Source organism: Ixodes scapularis, unplaced genomic scaffold (assembly GCF_016920785.2).
Source record: "Ixodes scapularis isolate PalLabHiFi unplaced genomic scaffold, ASM1692078v2 PGA_scaffold24__2_contigs__length_7659602, whole genome shotgun sequence".
NCBI classification, from domain to species: Eukaryota; Metazoa; Arthropoda; class Arachnida; order Ixodida; family Ixodidae; genus Ixodes; species Ixodes scapularis.
Window position 1 is genome coordinate 5,935,498 of NW_024609851.1, and position 19,174 is coordinate 5,954,671.

Below are 19,174 nucleotides of genomic sequence, written 5' to 3' on the forward strand. Positions count from 1 at the left end.
CATTACGGTAAGAGGAGAGCGGAAGGCTAAACAATTTGGAATTGAATATAGTGTAAATGTGACTTAGTATCGAACAAGGAGTGAACGAAAACAGCACAAAAACATCTCTAAATTCGGTTAGATTTTTTTGTTATTCTTTTATTGAACGAAAGAACAAAAAACTCGACCGCGGATCTTAGGCTCACGGTCGCTTGGAAACGGCAAGTCGACCAGTACAAACGTCGCCTGTAGTCCCGGTCAGACAGTACCTACCGGTGGTCACTCGCGTCTTAATGTGAAAACGATTTTCACACATAATATAACCCCCTTCCAGTGTTCACAAAATAGGATGCATTTTTCGCGAAAACTATCTGTGTCTTTGCAGACACTTTTTAGTTCACTTCTCAAAAACGTGTTTAGGTTATTTTTTCACTTACTTTACAAAATGTATTGAGTAACAGTTAAAAGTACCCAAGAAAAATAACAAGTTGAAGTATCGCGATTCAAGTATTGCTATACTCCCCGAAACTCGTGAACAATCGTTTGTCGTGGAGCCTGTCAATCTTGTAGTCAATCGGAGGGAGCGGATATCTGTTCCTCTTGGTAATTTTGATGAGAGCTCAGAAGTCAACGCATTGCCGCTTCTCCTGTCTTTTTTGCCTTTAGTGGGATAGGGTTCGAGACGTCAGACTTTTAATCTTAGACAACGCCTGCCTCCTTTAGTTCCTCGATAATGCCTTGGTACGTCTCTACGTGTCAGAGTGTGCACGACGATAAAGCCTATACATTACAGGAGTGTCCTTCGTGTGCTCAATTTTAATCTCGGCTACATTGGTGGTCCTAATTTTAGGCAAAGATGTGGCAAAGCACTCACGGCATTCGTGGAGCAGACCGACGAGTATGTACCGTTGCGTTGGCGTCACATGTTTGCTTATGTTGAGGTACTGTGCCTGAATCATGTTGTAGTGTTGTTTTTTCGCCACAGCGCACACTCTCCACTGCTGGTTTACACTCCTCGTTGCACCACTCGGCTCGAACGACTCGTTTTTCTTCTGTAAACGAGATCTCGAAACTTGCAACGTTCGCCACTGGCAGGAAGTATTCTTCGTTGCAGTTCTTCTTCAGAGCACCACTCATGATACCGTCCTCCTCATCTTACCTTCCACAGTGCTGTCGGCCAAGGAAGATTTCTTCTATTGACTCCTCGCTCGAATGGAGGATTACAAAGCCCATATAATTTGGAGGAGTTACCGCAGCCTCTTTCTCCCAGAGGCTCACTCGGCGCGGCGCAAGATCGGGGATTTAGATGCTTCGCAGGGTTCCATATTCCTTTCCAGATTCCTTGCCCTCCTCGGAATCGGAAGGTTTCTTTTCTGCTAATGATCGTGAAGTGCGACTGTTTTGTGAACTGGTTGACCGTCAGCATAAATCTTGCGCTGTCCTGTGGCGTCCTCTGTCTTTTTCCGTAGCCGCTAATCGTTAAATGATAAGGGAGCTTGTCATACATGAACGCCAAAGATATCGCGTCCCTTTCTTAAAGAGTCACACACTGGCTGCCGATATCAGTGAAAGCGTTGACCTCTTTTTCTGTTTCAAAGCGCTTTCATAAAATACTTCGCTTTGGGTTCGTTTTTTTTTTTTTTTTTCGCTGACTTCCCGCGCTCGCACTTTTGGGTGAGGACGGCTCCCGGTTTTCGAAATGTGTCCGACTTGCCAGGTCTCAGGCAGCAGTCTTTCGGTTGGTGTGCTGTTCGATGGGTTATATCACTACGAGGTTTCATTCTAGGAATGGGGCATCCAGCTGAAAAAATGTACGTATACAGAACAACTGAAGCAGAGGGATTCACTTTTTCCGCTGAATTCACGCAGGGCGTTGTTTCTGCTAGTTGACGCGCTCTTCACAGGCTTCTTGTAACGAGATTTGGTCGATCAGTTTTTGGATATCTTTGGCTGCATCTGTCTGACACTGTCCACCTGTTCGTCTTATATCTTGATACAACGCAGGCGTTCTTCGTGGCTGTCTTACTCGGGGACACTCAACAATTGCATCATGTCCTCGGCGTGTAACCCTGTCACGAGGCATTCATTGCAGGCCTCGACGTCCAAGTTGCATCGTCGTTGCGTTTTTGCGTTGTTTGCTACGCGACTCCATCTCTCGAAAAAGATGCTTGAATCGGGTGTATCTTGAAACAACCCACTCTTATTTGAACCCTTCTCGTCTGTACCCATTTGCAAAACACCCTTCGCGTATTAACCTTTCGCTTTTCGACCCTTTCTCATTTGAACCCGTTGTCATTTGAACACCGTAGCGAGGTTTATAAAGAAGGAAAAACAGTTGAGGATGAAGGTTGAAGATGAAGCGAAGCGGCACCATCTCTTGCATAGCACATGAAACAATTTTCTTTACCTCTGCTTGCCACCCCGAGTCTGTTGACGTAGCTACGTGGTCACATGGTGACGTGGTTTCAAAAGTGCTAGCGCAGATTCGGTACTTCATTTCTCTTCTGTCGCTGTATGTCGTTACGATGTCGTCGTTTGGAACGGATGGATCATTGTGCTAGTCGTGTGTTATTGCATGTAACGGCCAATTCGGATGGTCATTTTCCCTGATAAAAAGTTTTCCCATATCTTCGGCAAGGGCGTTCGCGTGGTAAAAGTCTGGCGGGTGCAAGCTTTTCGGGTTGCGCTTCTCAGGCGTGTACCGGCAATTTACCAGCAGAAGTTTTCCCAAACTGCAAGAGGTCGGGCAGCTTGTCTGCCATACTGTATCCGGTATCATGAGATCCGAATCAGGATAGGTAACCAAAAGAAACAATGCTCGCTGAGGCGGCAAATAGCGGGTTCGAGTGGAAAACGAAGCCGTCGAGATATGCACCCTTTTGTGGTTTGAGAGAAGATAGCAAAAACAACGAAGAGAAAGATAATTTATGTTTCAAAGAAAGTCAACATGTTTGGAAGAATTTATCCAGCCTGAGCAAGGTATGTTTGCTCTGAGCAACGGGCTACATCATACATCGCTTTATTTTACAACTCTGTAATAACAAAGTATTACACCGCTGAAAAAAAAAGTATGCATAGTGATGCAGTTTGAAACTTGAACGCGTATTACAATTTCAAGGAGGGTGGGTGCAATGAGAAGACTGAGGAGTCCAAAAAAGGTACTAGAGAGTTTTAGTAGATCGCTCCGATACCCCCGATAGCCCCGATAACGATACTATGCATGCGCAAAGGAGGCGGTGGCGGAGTATCGGGTATCGTTGTCGGAGTCATGGGAACGATCTACGAAAACTCTCTAGCAACAGTAAACAGAATATGGAAAGCGAAGCTGGCAAGCCTCCGTGGCAACAGTTAATCAAAAATCCAAAGTTTATTGAAATTTGACGCGCGTGCGGGCAGCACCGCACTGATTTATACATCTGCCTTTTCATTGATTTTATATTTTAATATTCTGTCAGCTATACGGACTGTGGTAATGCCAATATTTTGAAAAGTTTTGTGAAGCCGCTTCTGTTTACACACATCTCAAAGAGTCGTAATTTATGTTGTTGGCGTATGCAGAGTGCTCATGGCACCATAGAATGACCGAAGAAGAAGTTAACAGAGCTCACTCGCGACCCAGTCAAATAAAAACGCCAGTTCATTGTGCTTGGCGTTCTGGTGGAGACGTGATGCGCCGCTGGCGCGTTTTTGGTCGCCGGTGCCACAGGCAAGGGCTCAAAGGCAATTAATTACCCGAATTCGCCATAAATACCGCAGAAACATGGCGAGATCATGATGTTAGATTAATTTGGGTTCGAAATGAGAGAGGTTAAAATGAGAAAAGTTTTCTGACGATGGTCAAAACCAGAAAGTATGTTTTGAGAAAATTTGAAATGAGAAAGGCTAAAAAGAGAAAAATCGTTTTGAGAAGGGTCAAAACCCGAAAGTTTGTTTTAAGAACGGTTTAAATGAGAAAGGAAGAAACGCGAAAGTTGTTTTGCGCTGGGTTGAAGTGAGAAGGTAAAAACGAGAAGGTAGAAATGCGAACGGGTTCAAATGAGAACCACCCCTTGAATCAGGTGTTCGATGAAAACACCCTCATCTCGGTATTTCACTCCTTTCAAGATTGCTGTGCTGTCATGAGTCCGTCGTACCATGTATTCCCCCCTCCTTGAAGTTTAACGAGGGCGAAGCGAGTCGTCTGCTTGTCGTTCCACCCGTTCCACCATGCTCATCCATGCCTCCACCGTTGGCTCTCTTGGTCGAGTGACCGTACACTGGCACAAGCTGGGAGCTCACTGTGGCCAGCCGACCGTCGGTTGCACTCGTAACGTCCGGTGTGGCGTGTCGTTGTTGCGTTAGCTAGAGTTGTGCAGCACCGCTCATCACTTCGCGTACTGCCTTCTTGATGGTCTCTTCCAGCAATGCATGGAAGTCGAAGGAGCTACCGTTGTCGTTCGGGGGCCTTCCGTGCGCGTTCGAGATTCCTGCGTTGCCTCTTTCAGGCGGTGTTTCATTATACACCTCTGGCTTTGGATTCGAGATGGCAGGCACGCCCTGCAGGTTCGTCCCAGTCACTTTGCGCATCTTGCTTTTGTTGGCTTCCTTGTCGCCAACAAGGTTGTTTGTTGAAGTGGCCTCGTTGCTTGCCTGGTGTACGTCTTTTCTTCGCTTCCGTTTCATGATGATCAGTTTGGTGACCTATTTACGTTTTGTTTTTTTCCATATTCGACACAATATGGGCAAGAATGAAATAAAGGAATCCCATAATATGTCCCTCTTGTAAAATGCTAGTGTTTGAGGGTAAACCAATTAACGATACGGTTGAGTTAAGATGTTTGTTTAATTAAACATTTTAAGGTCACGCTAAAATGGGAATTATATGAAGTTTCCGGGTATTGCTGCGTCCCGCTGGGCGTCGTCCGATAGAATGTGTGGTCCTTACTGTTACGGGCGACGGTGATCGCTCCAAAACTCTTGCGGCTGGCTTGCGGCAGCGGCTCGGGTTTCGACGGAGAACACATCCAAATTTCTGTCTGGGAGCAGCTTGGGTCGGGGGCCACCTACGAGCTTTTGGCTTGTTTTCCTGCTTTAATCCCCCCCCCCCCCCCCCCCCCCCCCATTGCCGAGGTGCTCTCGCAAGCGCGACGCACGCTGGGTTTCATACAACGAGTGTCAAGGGGGGCCGGCCCAAAAGCACTGCGGAGTTTATACACTGCACTAGTGCTCTCGAAGCTTGAGTTCTGCTCGTCAGTGTGGAGCCCCAGACAGGTCGCTGCAATTGCCTCACTGGAGAGTGTACAACGGCGCGCGGCCTACGTTATCCTGTGTCGCCAATCACCATCGCAGCTTAAGCGATACAGAGATATTGGCTGCCCGTAACTTCTCGGAAGTGTGGGGTGGAACTGCCTGTCTCTCCGTAGGCAGGTGGCTTCGCTTCTCCTCCTAGCCTGCAGGCTGGGTGGCCCTCCTACACCTCTTCTAGAGTATGCGAGGAAGAACCACGCCGACAAGCTACAACCCCTCCTTGGACGGGCGGAGCGTCACAGAAGCACACTCCTTCCGAGAGCCATTGAGCTCTGGCGCTCCCTCCCGAGTGACGTCACACAAGGGACATTCGAAAGCAAAGAGGACCTAAAAGAACTGCGCAAATGTGCAACCCTCCACCTCAAAGAACTGTGATGTGACATCAGTGACACTCAATCAGACCCAAATCCCAGTGTACAAGCTTTTCTTTCTTTCTTTTTTGTATGTATGTGTGTATGTGTGTGTAGTGGTACAGTGAGCCTCTATGGCATGGGCAATAGCCTTTCTACTGTCACCCGGGTATTAGAAACCGAATAAAGCATTATTATTGTTATTAATACATGCAAATGTGTGACATTACAGAAAAAGAAATTAATTTCTGTAACTATTATTTGATGCCAAGGTGCTGACCGAGAACATATGAACTTTCAAAACGACGAAAAAAAATGTGAATGCGCAGAGCGCGGAAGTACTAATCAGGGTAGTGTACGCTCACGAAGATGTTTGTATGTGCTGTGTATTTGCCTGCGTTCGTTGTATATCTTCAGGCGGTGGTTCTGGCACGGGTAATGCGTTTACATGTGTTTATAATAAAGGTAACCGAAGGGCAATATTGGCGTGCGCAAGTAAAATTATTTGTGTGGCACGTGAAATGGGCGGTACCAAGAGCAACCTAGCCTAGCTACTTACAATTACTCTGCTTGTCCCTGCCATGTGGTGGAGTGGGATTAAGCCTTCTCTCATGCTTCGCAATATTTTCGGGTTTCCGCGAATATCTTACCACTCCCCTGCTATATGCGGTGCTCGCGAAGAAGTTATGGCACAAGGAGCAGCAATGTGAAGACGTCAAGTGGTCTAAGTAACTCTGTATTGGGATGCTTCCGTTCAACAATGTACGGCTGAGGACGAGAAGACTGAGCAAACGCTTTCGATACGCAGATTTCTTTTATTTGTTTTAGAGCGCAGCTCTTAGGGGCCGTTCCCGGCTTGAGCGGCGTCGGCGTCGGCGTCGGCGTCGGCGTCGGCGTCGGCGTGACCGCGAGATCACGTGACCCCCCAGGTCACGTGACCCCCTTAAGGTCAGGTGACCCCTTAAGGTCACTTGACCTCACGAGGTCACCCCCACCAGGTCACGTGACCTGGTGGGGGTGACCTCCTGAGGTCACGTGACCCCCTGAAGTCACGTGACCCCCTTGAGGTCACGTGACCTCAGGGAGTCAACTATCCCTCAGTACGCTTCCATCTTCCTCCTCAAGAGCTGCGCTCTAAACGGCGTTACAGGGAATTGTAAACGGCTTTCATTTTTACCTGCGGGTCAAGCGGGCTTCGGGAAGAAATGCAGCTTGGGGAAATCTTGTGTTGCGCTTTTAATTTACTGCTCCTTTAGCCCTGTATTATAGACGTATCGTCCTCGTGAAGCCTTATTGAGCTAGATTAGCTCTCGCCGTAATAAGGCTCCGACGGCGAAATATTTTTGCTTACCTGTTTTCAAGGAGAATAGTTTCTGTGTATCTGAAGGAACGTGGGCCACAGCTCCAATTTCTCCTTCAGAGAGAAAAACCTACATCCATTTTTTTAAGAGTGTGGATAATTATGTTCGTTCACCTTGCTTCGAGATAGTTTCTTTGGCGTTGCTAGCGGTGCGATCTCGTTCTTTTTGGAAGGATAATGATTCGCTCGGGGACTCGCCACATCCTTCGTTTCCGAAAGGGCACTGGAGAGCATTTTGAGATCGCCTCTCTATGGCGGACGCTAAATCTACCTGCCCTCAGCAACAATGAACACACAATATATCAATCCTCCAGGACCTTTTTCTCTAATAAACAGAAACGACCAAACATTGCGGTATACCCATTTTTTAGATAAATATAAAAAGGGAAAATATTCTCCCGCTTTACAAGTTGGAATTTAGGTATTCTCGAATGCTTAAATTAAAATATTCACGTCGCGATTTTTCCTCGCGTTTCAAAAGAGTACTAGACAATACACAATTTACATTTCTAGTGTCTTAGGACGATTAGGCCGAGAAGGCATGTCGCAATGTTTGGTCGGACTTTATTAGAAAAACATATATCGTGTGATCTTATATTGGGGATTTTTGAGACAATTACGGCAAAGAAATCAATGGCTATGTCTCCTCGCGTTTTCATGAAGTGTAGGTATTTGATATTTTGAGCAAATATATTTTATTGAACTACTTTAGTACGTGGTGAATTTAGCTGCGAACGAAGGTTTCGTACGCTCTGCCCAGTGGTCCCTGCTTGTCTCTCTCGCTCTTTGGAGGCAGAGCCCCCTCGGGGAGCGCCGTGATGTTCATTTTGACACTCATTCATGGTTCTCAGACAATTCAGACATCTCTTCTGCGCAGCAAACATCCCGGGTGAGGAGTTCGACTTGCTTGTGGCACCGTGGAAGCGAGCAAGCTTCGGAAATTCTCCCCAGTGGCGAGAGTATAGAGAAGTGGAACGTAATGATAATACTGTGTAAAGGGTTGCCGTATGTCCCGCGCCTCGTAAATGAGTGTGGTTGATATATGTTGTTGCCTGTTGGAGCGCTTGGTGTGACCTTAGTTGGAGCGCTTGGCCCTCGCGGGGTGCGCGGACACCCCGCGAGGGCCAGGAGTATCGGGAGGATCATAAAAATGTCGTTCACATTAAAATCGCCCTGCTGAGGGTTTTCCTTGTGTCTGCTGTGTTGAGATGCAGTCCGTGAAGGCTCGGAGTAAACCAGACAATGCGAATCGGACGCTGCAATTGCTTTGCGTCGCCGCGTTCGGTTTCACATGGGTAGTTGCTAGGTTGAGAAGGAAACGCGGTGAATCGGCTGCTTGGGTGTGGCGCGGGTTCAGTTGCATGCTGTGGCTGCTTTGGTTTAAATGCAGTGAGTTCTATTTTTGTTGCACACGGTGAGCTGCTTGTCGGCGAATTGCACATAATGAGTTGCATGAGGGTTAGTTGCACACACAAAAGTTGCTGAGGGCGTGGCAACAAGTATTACACGGCGAGTGTCATTTTTAATATTTAATGTATAAGTGGACCCCATCAATAGTGATATTCATGGTGACAAACGGATAATCACGGTAATGGTGTCCCAGGCCAAGGTGCCGACAGCTGTGGCGGCCGGATATGAGTGATACGCCTGCGAACACTATTGAGGCTGGCAAAACGTAAACCGCGCCAGTGGCAGAGGCTGTTGCTGCGAAGCACTCTGCGAGCTTCGCGCTTTTATTGAGCGCTCCCATCACTGTGTTGTAGCGTATCATATCGAGGACGAACATGGTTGGAGATTTTCGATCGTTGAGCCAGACAATGCGAGTAGGGAGCCAGGCGGTCCAAGTGGTAAAACTCAGTACTGCAGAATGGGCACCCCTTTCCGTTCGACCTTAGTTTTGGATAATTATAGCTACCTACAATTACATTCCTCTTAAATCCTTGCAATGCAAACACTCGGTTCAACCCCACTCACGGAAAGGCTGAACTGTGCAATTCCATTCTACTGATTTCTAAGCGTAAACAAATGGTTTTTGACAGAAACACTGACTTACCGGAAAAGGCTGTTTTAAGCTGACGTTATCAAGTGCAGACAGAACTTCAAATGATGAATAAGTTTTGCCCAAATCCCAGGTTCCAGTAAGACGAGAGGACGTCGCAAAATTGTGGCGCGGTACTTACTGTTGATGCAGACACCGATATCGTTATTATACGTAAAAACCTCTCAACAGACGTCAACAATTAAAACCACACGTTTTTTTTTTTAACAGACCGTACCCCTAGTTGAAAAGTCATTCGTTTATTGTGTCCAATAAACAAATGCTTCATACAATATATATAAAAACATATGATAACTATTTAAGAACTATATGAGATATAGAAGACTATAAATACCATAAAAGAACTTATAAGAGACTTTTCACAAATTCCTTGTATGGTTCTTATATATTCTAAGAAATTTTATACTGTTATTATATCGTTCTTATTTGAATCTAATAGTGATGGGACGTATCACCGGAGATTCGGATTCGGACAGATTCGGAAATTTCCGAACTTCCCGCGACGAATATTCGGGCGATTCGGAGATTCGCCAGGTTCGTCGCAGGTTGCAGTCGACAGCGTGAAACTTGTCGTAAACCTCGCGAATACGGTTAGTTGTGTTTTCTTTTTAGGTATTGTTACTGCATATTACCAGATTTCGTCTTGTTTATTTCAACGTATAGTATGCACTGCACTGTTAAACCCTGGCACGCGACCGGTCCAGCTGAGCTGATCGGTGTGGTTGACGTAGGCCTAACCAATGCACGGTCTCGGTTTCTCTGCGATTTCGCGGTGATCGGCAAAATGCAGCGAAAGGCAGTGTATTATTAATAATGTGGCGCAGCGCACAATAAATATATTCAGGTAAGGAAAGGATTCGCCTCCTTCTTTAGAGCTGCGTGTGTCTACCTGTAAGGCGCGAGAGCGAGATGAATGTTGCTCGTCTCAACTTCGACCGCGTACCGGCACGCACGGTTCCGGCACCGGTGGCAAAGGAAAACCTCGCTAATTTGCACTTGTTCTCCGTTCTCGGCAGCAAGTCGGCCGTGAAAGGTTACGCGTTGCACATCTTCGGAAGCAACAAAACAGATACTAGAAGAAACGGGCCAAGGGCTTAGTCCATTTCAGGTGCGCCGCTCGTGGTTTGCAACACTAACTATCTCGAATACCAATCTGCATTTCTCGCAGGAGCTTAACCATACTCAATGCTCCTGGAACTACCTGTCCAAGCAAGTGTTGTCAGAAATAAATAATAGTTTTATTGCACTCGCTGCTTCTCTTGCAGAAAAATAAACACGTCGAAACAGTAAAAGTTAAAAGGACTAGGAGTGGTTCATTAACACATAAACAATCGCCACTCAAAGGTCAGCTTTTCCAGGAATGTTTCTTGCGGTTCAGACTGTTCCAGCTGTGCTTGCCTATGCCTCCATGCCCTGCTCATCTGAATGAAGCTGATGATGGCCACATTCTGCAGTGTGAGGCGGTTCCTTCTGACGATCATGAAGGCCCCTGCAGGGTAGCTACGCCCCCTGTGTACACATGCTGATTGGCAGGCAGGCAAGATATCCAGTGGCTAAGGTGTACAGGTCAGAGTACAGGTACACCCCTAAACACACTTAGCTACAACAAGCAGTCCGTGGTTCTCCTGTCCTACCAGCACCCACAAAGAAAGTGCACTCCAAAACGTTGCGCAGTTTGGAAGAACAAGTTCACTGCATCCCGCATGTGGCGTATTTGTAAGCACACCTGCTATGTCGGCAATTAGAGGACGGAAAAACCACGAACTGCTTGTTGTAGCTAAGTGTGGCTATACCTGTATTTTTTTTTCCTTCTAGTATAGATGATGAGATTGCTTCGCAAGTTAATTAAGCATTCCACTTCCTCGTCTTCCTGTAAGCATCAGCTTGTGCACTGACGACCGTTGTGGTTTGTGTGTTCCGTCGTGGCCCTTGAGTAGTGTGCTTAGTTTTACTGCAGTTGCCGCTTATCGTTCGCAGGAAAATTAACAACTTGAAACAGTATGTTATAGGCTATTGGGAGTGATGCAAGGGCACTTTAGCAGTCGCCACTCTCAAAGATCATCTTTTCCAGAAAAGGCTCTTCTTCCGGTTCAGACAGTTCCTCCTCAGCTGCGCTGGCCTGTGCTGTCTCTGCTGCACTGCTGAGGCTGTTGGCTACTCTTGCAGGCAGAATGTTGGGGATCCATTCCCTGTTCATGCGAATGAAACTGAGGGTTGCCACATTCTTCGGTGTGAGACGGTTCCTTCTGTCGGTCACGATGGCTCCTGCAGTGCTGAATACCCTCTCGGAGTACACACTGGTTGGAGGGCAGGCAAGGTATCCAACAGCTACGGTGTACAGGTCAGGCCACAGGTACCGCTTTTTCTCCCAGTAGACGGTGGGATTGCTCTGCGAGTTGTAGCATTCCACTTCCTCGTCTTCCAGGAAGGCATCAAGTTGCGCCTTGACGACCGTTATGGTTTGCCGCCTTTCCTGTCGTGGCCTGGGAGTTGTTGTGCTTGATGTGTTATACCATGAGTGAAAATTACTGGGTGGTGAGCTGCCTGAGGAGGTGCTGGGGGCGCTCTGGGGTGATGATTCAGCCGCACTCTTGTCCTTGCATGCCTGGCTATGGACATCCTGGAGTCTCTGCTGTAGGTAGCTTCGCACAATTTCCAATTTTGGGGATGCAGAGGCCTCTTCGCTTGTGCGAGTGGAAAGTGTGTCCCAGAAACGAGGATCCAGTAGGGTAGCAGCCCAGTACTGAACATCTGTCTTCACAGCATTCAAATGTCGACTGAGGCTCAGTTCATTGAGCAGGCATGACGCAAGGCAGGACGCCGGGGTGTCCAGCTCTGCACCTGTCGTAGTGTGGCTGACTGTTCTCTCGATGAATGTGAGGAGGGGCAACACTTGTCCCAGCGTCGACGTGTCCATGCAGAAGAGGCGTGCTGCCTCCTCAAACGGCTTCAAAACGGTTGCCATGGTCTTGAGCAGAGCCCATTGCCGTGGCGCAAGGTAGTGCTTCGTGCTGTCTTCGAAGAACTCGCTGACAGCTCTCCGCTGCTCAGAGTCGCTCAACCATGTAGAATGTGCTGTTCCATCTGGTGAGAACATCTTGCAGAAGCTTGTAAACTGGCAGCCCGTGACGAGGTGGGATAGCTTCCAGTTGCCTCTGAGCACTCGCAGACTGTCGGAAATGGCCAACAATGGCACGTGCTGCCTTGAGAGTCTCCTCCAGCTCTGCACCAGACTTTTTCATTTCATTTCATTTCATTTATTGTTCTCTCAGGGCTCGAAGACAATACAGAGAGGAGTGGGTTTTTTTTTTTTTTTTTTTTTTTTTTTTTTAACGGAAACATATGAGTATAACGATAGATAAGCCAAGACATAAAACAAAAGTTATTGAACATCGAAAAACTTAGTAATGGCAATTTTAAAATCAGTAGCATCAGTTATCGAGACTATGGGTGCAGGAAGGCGATTCCAATCTATTGAGGTCTGAGGGAGAAACGAGGCATTGAAAGATGAGGTGTTACACTGGGGGACGCCCACTTTTAGATGGTGATTAGTTCGTAGCGAAATGTAAGATGGTTCTAAGAATAATGTTTGACGAAGTGTTGGATTAGAGTGAAAAATCTTCTGAAAAAGACAATGCCGGGATGTTTTCCTGCGGGGTCCCAGATAGAGGCTGCATATTCCAGATTAGTACGGACTAAAGTCTTATAGATTAGAAGCTTTAATGAAACAGGAGTAAGCGAAAGGTTTCTTTTGAGGTAACCTAGTAAGCGATTAGCGCTGTTAGTGACATATTCAACATGTAAATTCCAGGAAAGGTCATTGGTTAGATGCACACCAAGATATTTATAGGAAGTAACAGAAAGTAGGGGGAGTTAATGATGTTGTAGGATGGACAAGTGTTATTATCCTGGACACTCTCATAGATCTACATTTAGATGTGTTGAGTTCCATATGCCATTCTGAGCACCATTGTGTGACGTTGTTTATATCAGTTTGAAGAACAGAATTGTCAGAGTCGTTAATAATTTCCTTATAAATGACACAGTCGTCAGCGTACAAGCTGATGGAAGAGGAAACATGCATAGGAAGATCGTTAATATAAATAAGAAATAGTAGTGGACCGAGCACAAAATCTTGAGGAACACCAGAGTTAACACTTGATAATGATGAGTTAGTTCCGTTGGCGCAAACAAATTGAAAACGATTTGTTAAAAACGATTCTATCCAATTGAGTATGTTGTTATCTATGTTTAAGTTACGAAGTTTATGGAGAAGGAGTACATGGGGTACTTTATCGAAGGCTTTGGAGAAGTCAAGGAATATGCAATCTGTCCTGGAACCCAGGTCGAGAACGACGTGAAGGTCATGGGTAAAAGTTAGGAGTTGTGTTTCACATGAATAGAATTTTCGAAAATCATGCTGTGCTGGGTGAAAAAAAGAGTTCGAGTCTAGAAAGTTAATAAGATTGGAATATATTACGTGCTCAAGTATTTTGCATGGGATGCTTGTTAAGGAGATAGGACGGAAATTCGAAGGATTATGTTTATCACCGCCTTTGTGGAGAGGAATCACCCTCCCCACTTTCCAGTCTCTAGGTAGTATCTGTTGTTCAAGTGATTGGGTAAACAGTTTTGATAAGATGATGCTTGAATACATTTTAGTATTTTTCAAAAACTTAGTATTAATATTATCGATGCCTGCTGAAGTTGATATTTTTAGGGTTTCAATAATATTCGCAATACCCTCGCAATCAACAATGACTGGATTCATTTGCAGATACTCACAAACTGGGAGAACCGGATGGTCAGAGGTAATAGGTAGTGAAAAGGATTTAGCAAACTCATCATTCAATACAAAAGGGCACAAATCACCTTGAACTTCAACTCCGTCATTATCCCTGAGCGTTACGTCCTGACTGTGACTGGGGCTAATAACTTTCCAAAATTGCCTGGGATTATTAATTAGCATGAATGGTAGTGTACTGTTGAAAAAGGTGGCTTTCGCCTCCTCCACTGCTTTTTTGTACTCCGCGGCAGCAAGATGATATACTGCCCAGCGTTGATCATCGTTCGACATTTTAGCAGAACGAAATAGCCTTTTCTTTTTATTTGACAACCTCTTTAAAGTCGTACTATACCATGGTGACTGGGGTGATAGAGATATGCTTCGAAGGGGCACATGAACACTCATAAGTGACGCAACCTTTCTTTTGAATAGATTCCAGTTATTTTCAACAGAGCGCTCCTCAAAGCCATCTGTATATTTATCTAGAAAGAGGCATAATTCGTTATTTATAGATTCAAAATCCGCCCTCGCATAATTATATATTTTCTTAATTTGCTTTGGGTTGGAACATTTAGGGATATCTAACATGAAATGCAATAAACAATGGTCGCTAAGACCGGGCATATGACTTAGTGAGGAGATGAGATCGGGTGATGTTGTTAAAATGAGGTCTAACAAAGATGCGGTTGTTGCTGTAACACGTGTAGGTTGCGCAAAAATCTGTGAAAAATTAAAATCTAGACACATGTTTACAAACGCATTGCACTCTGAGAAAAGTGATTAACGGAAGTACGCACATCTGACCACTCTATGGAAGGATAGTTAAAATCACCAAACAGTATCAAGGGTGCACTTGGAAAACGAGCTATGACTGCACTGATCGCATCATGAATCTTTGGGACAAAAGTGGCACTTGCATTTGTGGGACGATAACACACCCCGAAAATATATTTCTTGTTTCTTATATTTAGACCCACCCATACTATCTCAAGTTCAGAAGCGGTGTTGATATGAAATGTTTGTATGTTATCAGCTACCGCGATTAACACACCGCCACCGTTTCTTTCGTCCCTGTCATGACGGTACGTATTAAAACGTTTCTGACAGCTTAATATTTCACTATTGCGTATTTTACTTGACAACCAGGTCTCGGCGAGAACAATAATGTCCGCGTTAGATGAGTCGACAATTGACGATAAATCCTGGCGTTTATGCATAACGCTTCTAATGTTAGTAAAAATAACAGAAATATTAATCACACAGATATCATTATTGGCTCTGTAACTCCTCTCTGATTGTTAAGGCAAAACTGATGCAGGAGTGGAAATTCCGGGGTTACTACCAGATGAACTAACAATTGGAAGAGGTAATGCTTGGTTTCGAAATTTCAGCTCCCTGTTCAGCTGAGGTTTGATAAGGTTCACGGAAGTTTAACTCGTTCACAGAGTCTGTGCTAGATGTATATAAGTAGCATTTATTTCCCATAACTAGCTTATCGAAACGCAGTTTGAAAGATAGGCCTTGAGGCTTTGCAAATTGGAGTAGTTTTCTTCGAGCAAGACGCACGGATGGTGTAAAGTCTTCACTCACAGAAAGGTGTGTTCCCTTGAATTTGTGCGCGTTAGGAAGTACCATCTCCTTATCTTTGTAGGAGAACAATTTTACTATGATTGGCCGATGTTTTTGCTGACTAAACCTTCCTAAACGGTGCGCTCTTTCGATGGATGCAAGTTCCAACCCTAATCTTTCGAGACACATATCAATAACAGCCTTTTCAGATTGTGCCCATGTTTCTTTGTCCGTATCAGGAATACCAAAAAAGATAAGATTTGACCTACGGGCTCTGCTCTCTGCGTCATCGCAGCGCGCCCTGAGCTGAGATATCTCGTTAACGGCGGATGTTAGTTGCGGATCGGAAGTCGTACTTATTGTAACGCCGGACTCTTTTAACTTCGAAAGTTCGCTTTCCACCCGATTAACGCGTGTTATGAGGGCATTCACTGATTCCTCGGTCGTACTCTGCTTTAGTTTTCAATCTCGAACTTCCTGGAGGATATTGTTCTGACCTGTCTGTAGCGTCTGAACGATTTCAAGCACTTTATTAAGTTGTTCTTCTTGGGGTTTGGTCATGGGCCCGTGGTTAGATTCAATGTCCCCGCCAAGGAGCAAAAGCAGACTGTAACTAACACTTTCAACATACGTAGAAACAGAAACACTGAAAATGCTGAGACATTCTATGTACAACGCAAAACAAGCCTTGGGGCCAGGCAGCAAGAATAAGCACAAATTGTTGCTTTTGATAGCAAGGTATTTGAAATCACTAACCTGTAACGATATCACAAAAAACTTAGGCATCTTGGTTGGGCAGTTGCTGCCTGGCCCACTGGTAGAGTCGAAAGATGCAGCCGCTTTTCTTTCAAGTGGCGCTGAATCCATGGTGGTGGTTGAAGGCGAAAGACTGATTTCAATCAGCGCCGTCGGGATCATGTGATTTAGTCCGTTCCACGTGGAGCACTGAAGCGATGACGAGCTTGTAATCTCGAAAACAAATGTAGTCGTCGCCGATGTAACGTTGCCGCCGATGATCGTGTTGCCGTTCACTGCCGTAGAGGACCACGTTGGTGCCAGGAACATCATCAGGAGCTGTAACGATATCACAAGAAACTTATGCATCTTGGTTTTGCAGTTGCTGCCTGGCCCACTGGTAGAGTCGAAAGATGGAGCCGCTTTTCTTTCAAGTGGCGCTGAATCCATGGGGGTGGTTGAAGGCGAAAGACTGATTTCAATCAGCGCCGTCGGGATAATGTGATTTAGTCCGTTCCACGTGGAGCACTGAAGCGATGACGAGCTTGTAATCTCGAAAACAAATGTAGTCGTCGCCGATGTAACGTTGCCGCCGATGATCGTGTTGCCGTTCACCGCCGTAGAGGACCACGTTGGTGCCAGGAACATCATCAGGAGCTGTAACGATATCACAAAAAGCTTAGGCATCTTGGTTGGGCAGTTGCTGCCTGGCCCTTGGTCAGCGATGCTTTTACTGTTCACACTGAAAGACTAAAAACACAGAAAATACACGAGGGACAGACAAACACAGTTCTTTCAACGAGCAACTACATTTAAATGATGCCCATTACACTATGATGAACCACCTAGGATATGAAGAAACTTAAGTGAAGACGAAAATACTAGACGGTACTAGAAAAAGATAAAGATAAAGAAAAAGGTAAAGATGGCGGAAATTTAGCTTCCTGAAAAGGAAGAAGAAGAAGAGAAACGGGAGATGTTTTCTATGACAATTCCGGCGCTAGGAAATCCATCTCTGCTGTCGATAACGATAGTGAGGGCTCAGAAACATTGTCTTTTTTTATATTTTTCTAGTACCTTCTAGTATTTTCGTCTTCACTTAATTTTCTTCATATCCTAGGTGGTTCATCATTGTGTAATGGGCATCATTTAAATGTAGTTGCTCGTTGAAAGAACTGTGTGTGTCTGTCCCTCGTGTATTTTTTGTGTGTTTTTATTCTTTCAGTGTGAACTGTACTCTATCCAACGCGCTCTGCTATGTGTACCTGATGCTTTTACTACCAAGTTAAGGCAGTGGGCCATGCATGGTGCGCGCTTCATCCCTCTGTCGTTCAGTGCTTTCACCACATTTTGTGCATTGTCGCTTGTTACAATGCCCACTTTCACCCCCAAAGGGACTACCCATGTCTCTATGACATCCTCGAGCGTCTTGCCGATGTTGTAGGCCGTATGCTGCTGTCCAAACCCGGAAATGTGGAGGACGGCATTGTTTCTGGTCAGGGATCCCTTGGAGTCTGGAGCTATCCAGTGTGCCGTCACAGACATAAAGTCATTGACTTGGCGGCTCGACCATATGTCGGTTGTCAGGTGGACTTCCCCCACGCACTCTTTAAGTTGTACCTTTAAAGCCTCTGCAATGACTGTCTCCAGCGCTCGGATGGCCGAGTTTGCAAAATAGCCCCTGCTCGGAATGTTCGATTTCGGAACACAGAACCGCATAAAATCTATGAATGTAGGGTCTTCAACCATGGAGAATGGCTTCATTGACTTTGCTATGTATTCTGCCAGTTGCTTGTTGTGCGCCATTGCCAATGGGTGCGTCGAAGTCCAGCACTGTTTGCGATTAATGGCCTCTAGTAAGGTCAGCTGGGTCTGGGGTGATTTTGCAACACAGGATGTCACGAATGATGCTGCTGGTGTTGATGCAGACGTTGCTGTTGGCGCAGCAGGAGTCCTCTTTAACAAGTAAGGATGGTTTCGCTTCATATGATTATGAAGTGCAGTTGTTCCAATCCCTTGGCATCCACCTTCTTTTCCAAGCCGTACAGTCTTGCGGCATTGTTTACATACTGCCTGATACTGGCCTGTTCTCTCGAAATGGACCCATATTGATGATTCTTTTGCACACTTGGCGGGTGGGGGCAGGTTCCGGTCCTCGTGGATATCTGGACTGGGTCCACTCGGTGGCGCTCTGCTGCTGGAACTCTGTGTTTGGTCCACTTGAGCGTCCATGGAGGTGTCAGCGTTGGATCTGATAATTAAAGTTTAAAAAGAGTAACAAATAGTTATGTAGGTGATTACCATATACCTCATAGCTACTGTTTTTTTGGACCACTGCAATTGGATCTACAGAATTTTTGCATAGAGTAACGCTGGTGTGCATGATGTAGTTATAAAACTTTCATTATTTGAGTGCCTGCAGTTCCATATTTCATATAGTGAATAAGCTCCTCAAAGACAAGAACAGAAGACCAAGACGACATTGAGCACTACTTACAACTGTATTGTTTATTGAAAAACACTATCTGTACACAAAACTGGGCTCCTGGCATAAGAAGGCGAACTCATCAGTTAGATGCAGCGACGATGCACTTCTGTCTACCGTGTTTGCTCACTAGTCAAGCCCTTAAAGCGCAGAAAAATTGCAGTCTAGAAAAGCAAAGGCTGACTAAGAATAATTATGAGCAAGAATCAGTTGTCATTCTAAAAAAAGAGGTTACGCTGATATCAGGGGGTAATATCTTGTGTGCTGAATTCACGCCCTAAGCAGTTGTGTCGATTGGCAGCGTACATCTGAAAATGAGATCGGATGAAATATAATTTGACTTGGTTACTTTTGGTAATACAGCTTTAATATTGTTATGGGCACATGTTTCCTTTGGCTGGAGAACTATATCTGAAGCAAGATATTTTTTTTGGCATATCAGTATTAAAGAGGACATTTGTGTAGCCTTGACCGCCACCCTGGGTGTGCGAGCTCACAACTGCCCGTAGCTTTGTCTACACCGCCAAGAACGTTGTCCCCAAGTATAGACTTTATTCTAGCAGCT

General features: G+C 45.5%; 1 protein-coding gene across 1 annotated transcript; it reads right to left on the reverse strand.

The window, feature by feature from the left end:
- Nucleotides 1–11,069: 11,069 nt before the first annotated feature.
- Nucleotides 11,070–12,131, reverse strand: LOC115331198 (zinc finger BED domain-containing protein 4-like). Its single transcript, XM_029993291.2, has one exon. It carries the CDS (start codon nt 12,129–12,131, stop codon nt 11,070–11,072), a length of 1,062 nt encoding a protein of 353 aa, XP_029849151.2.
- Between the last annotated feature and the right edge of the window lie 7,043 nt (nt 12,132–19,174).

Bases quoted from the DNA above. Each gene is read 5' to 3' on its own strand.
- LOC115331198 (XM_029993291.2), bottom strand. From the start codon at position 12,131: ATGTTCTCACCAGATGGAACAGCACATTCTACATGGTTGAGCGACTCT.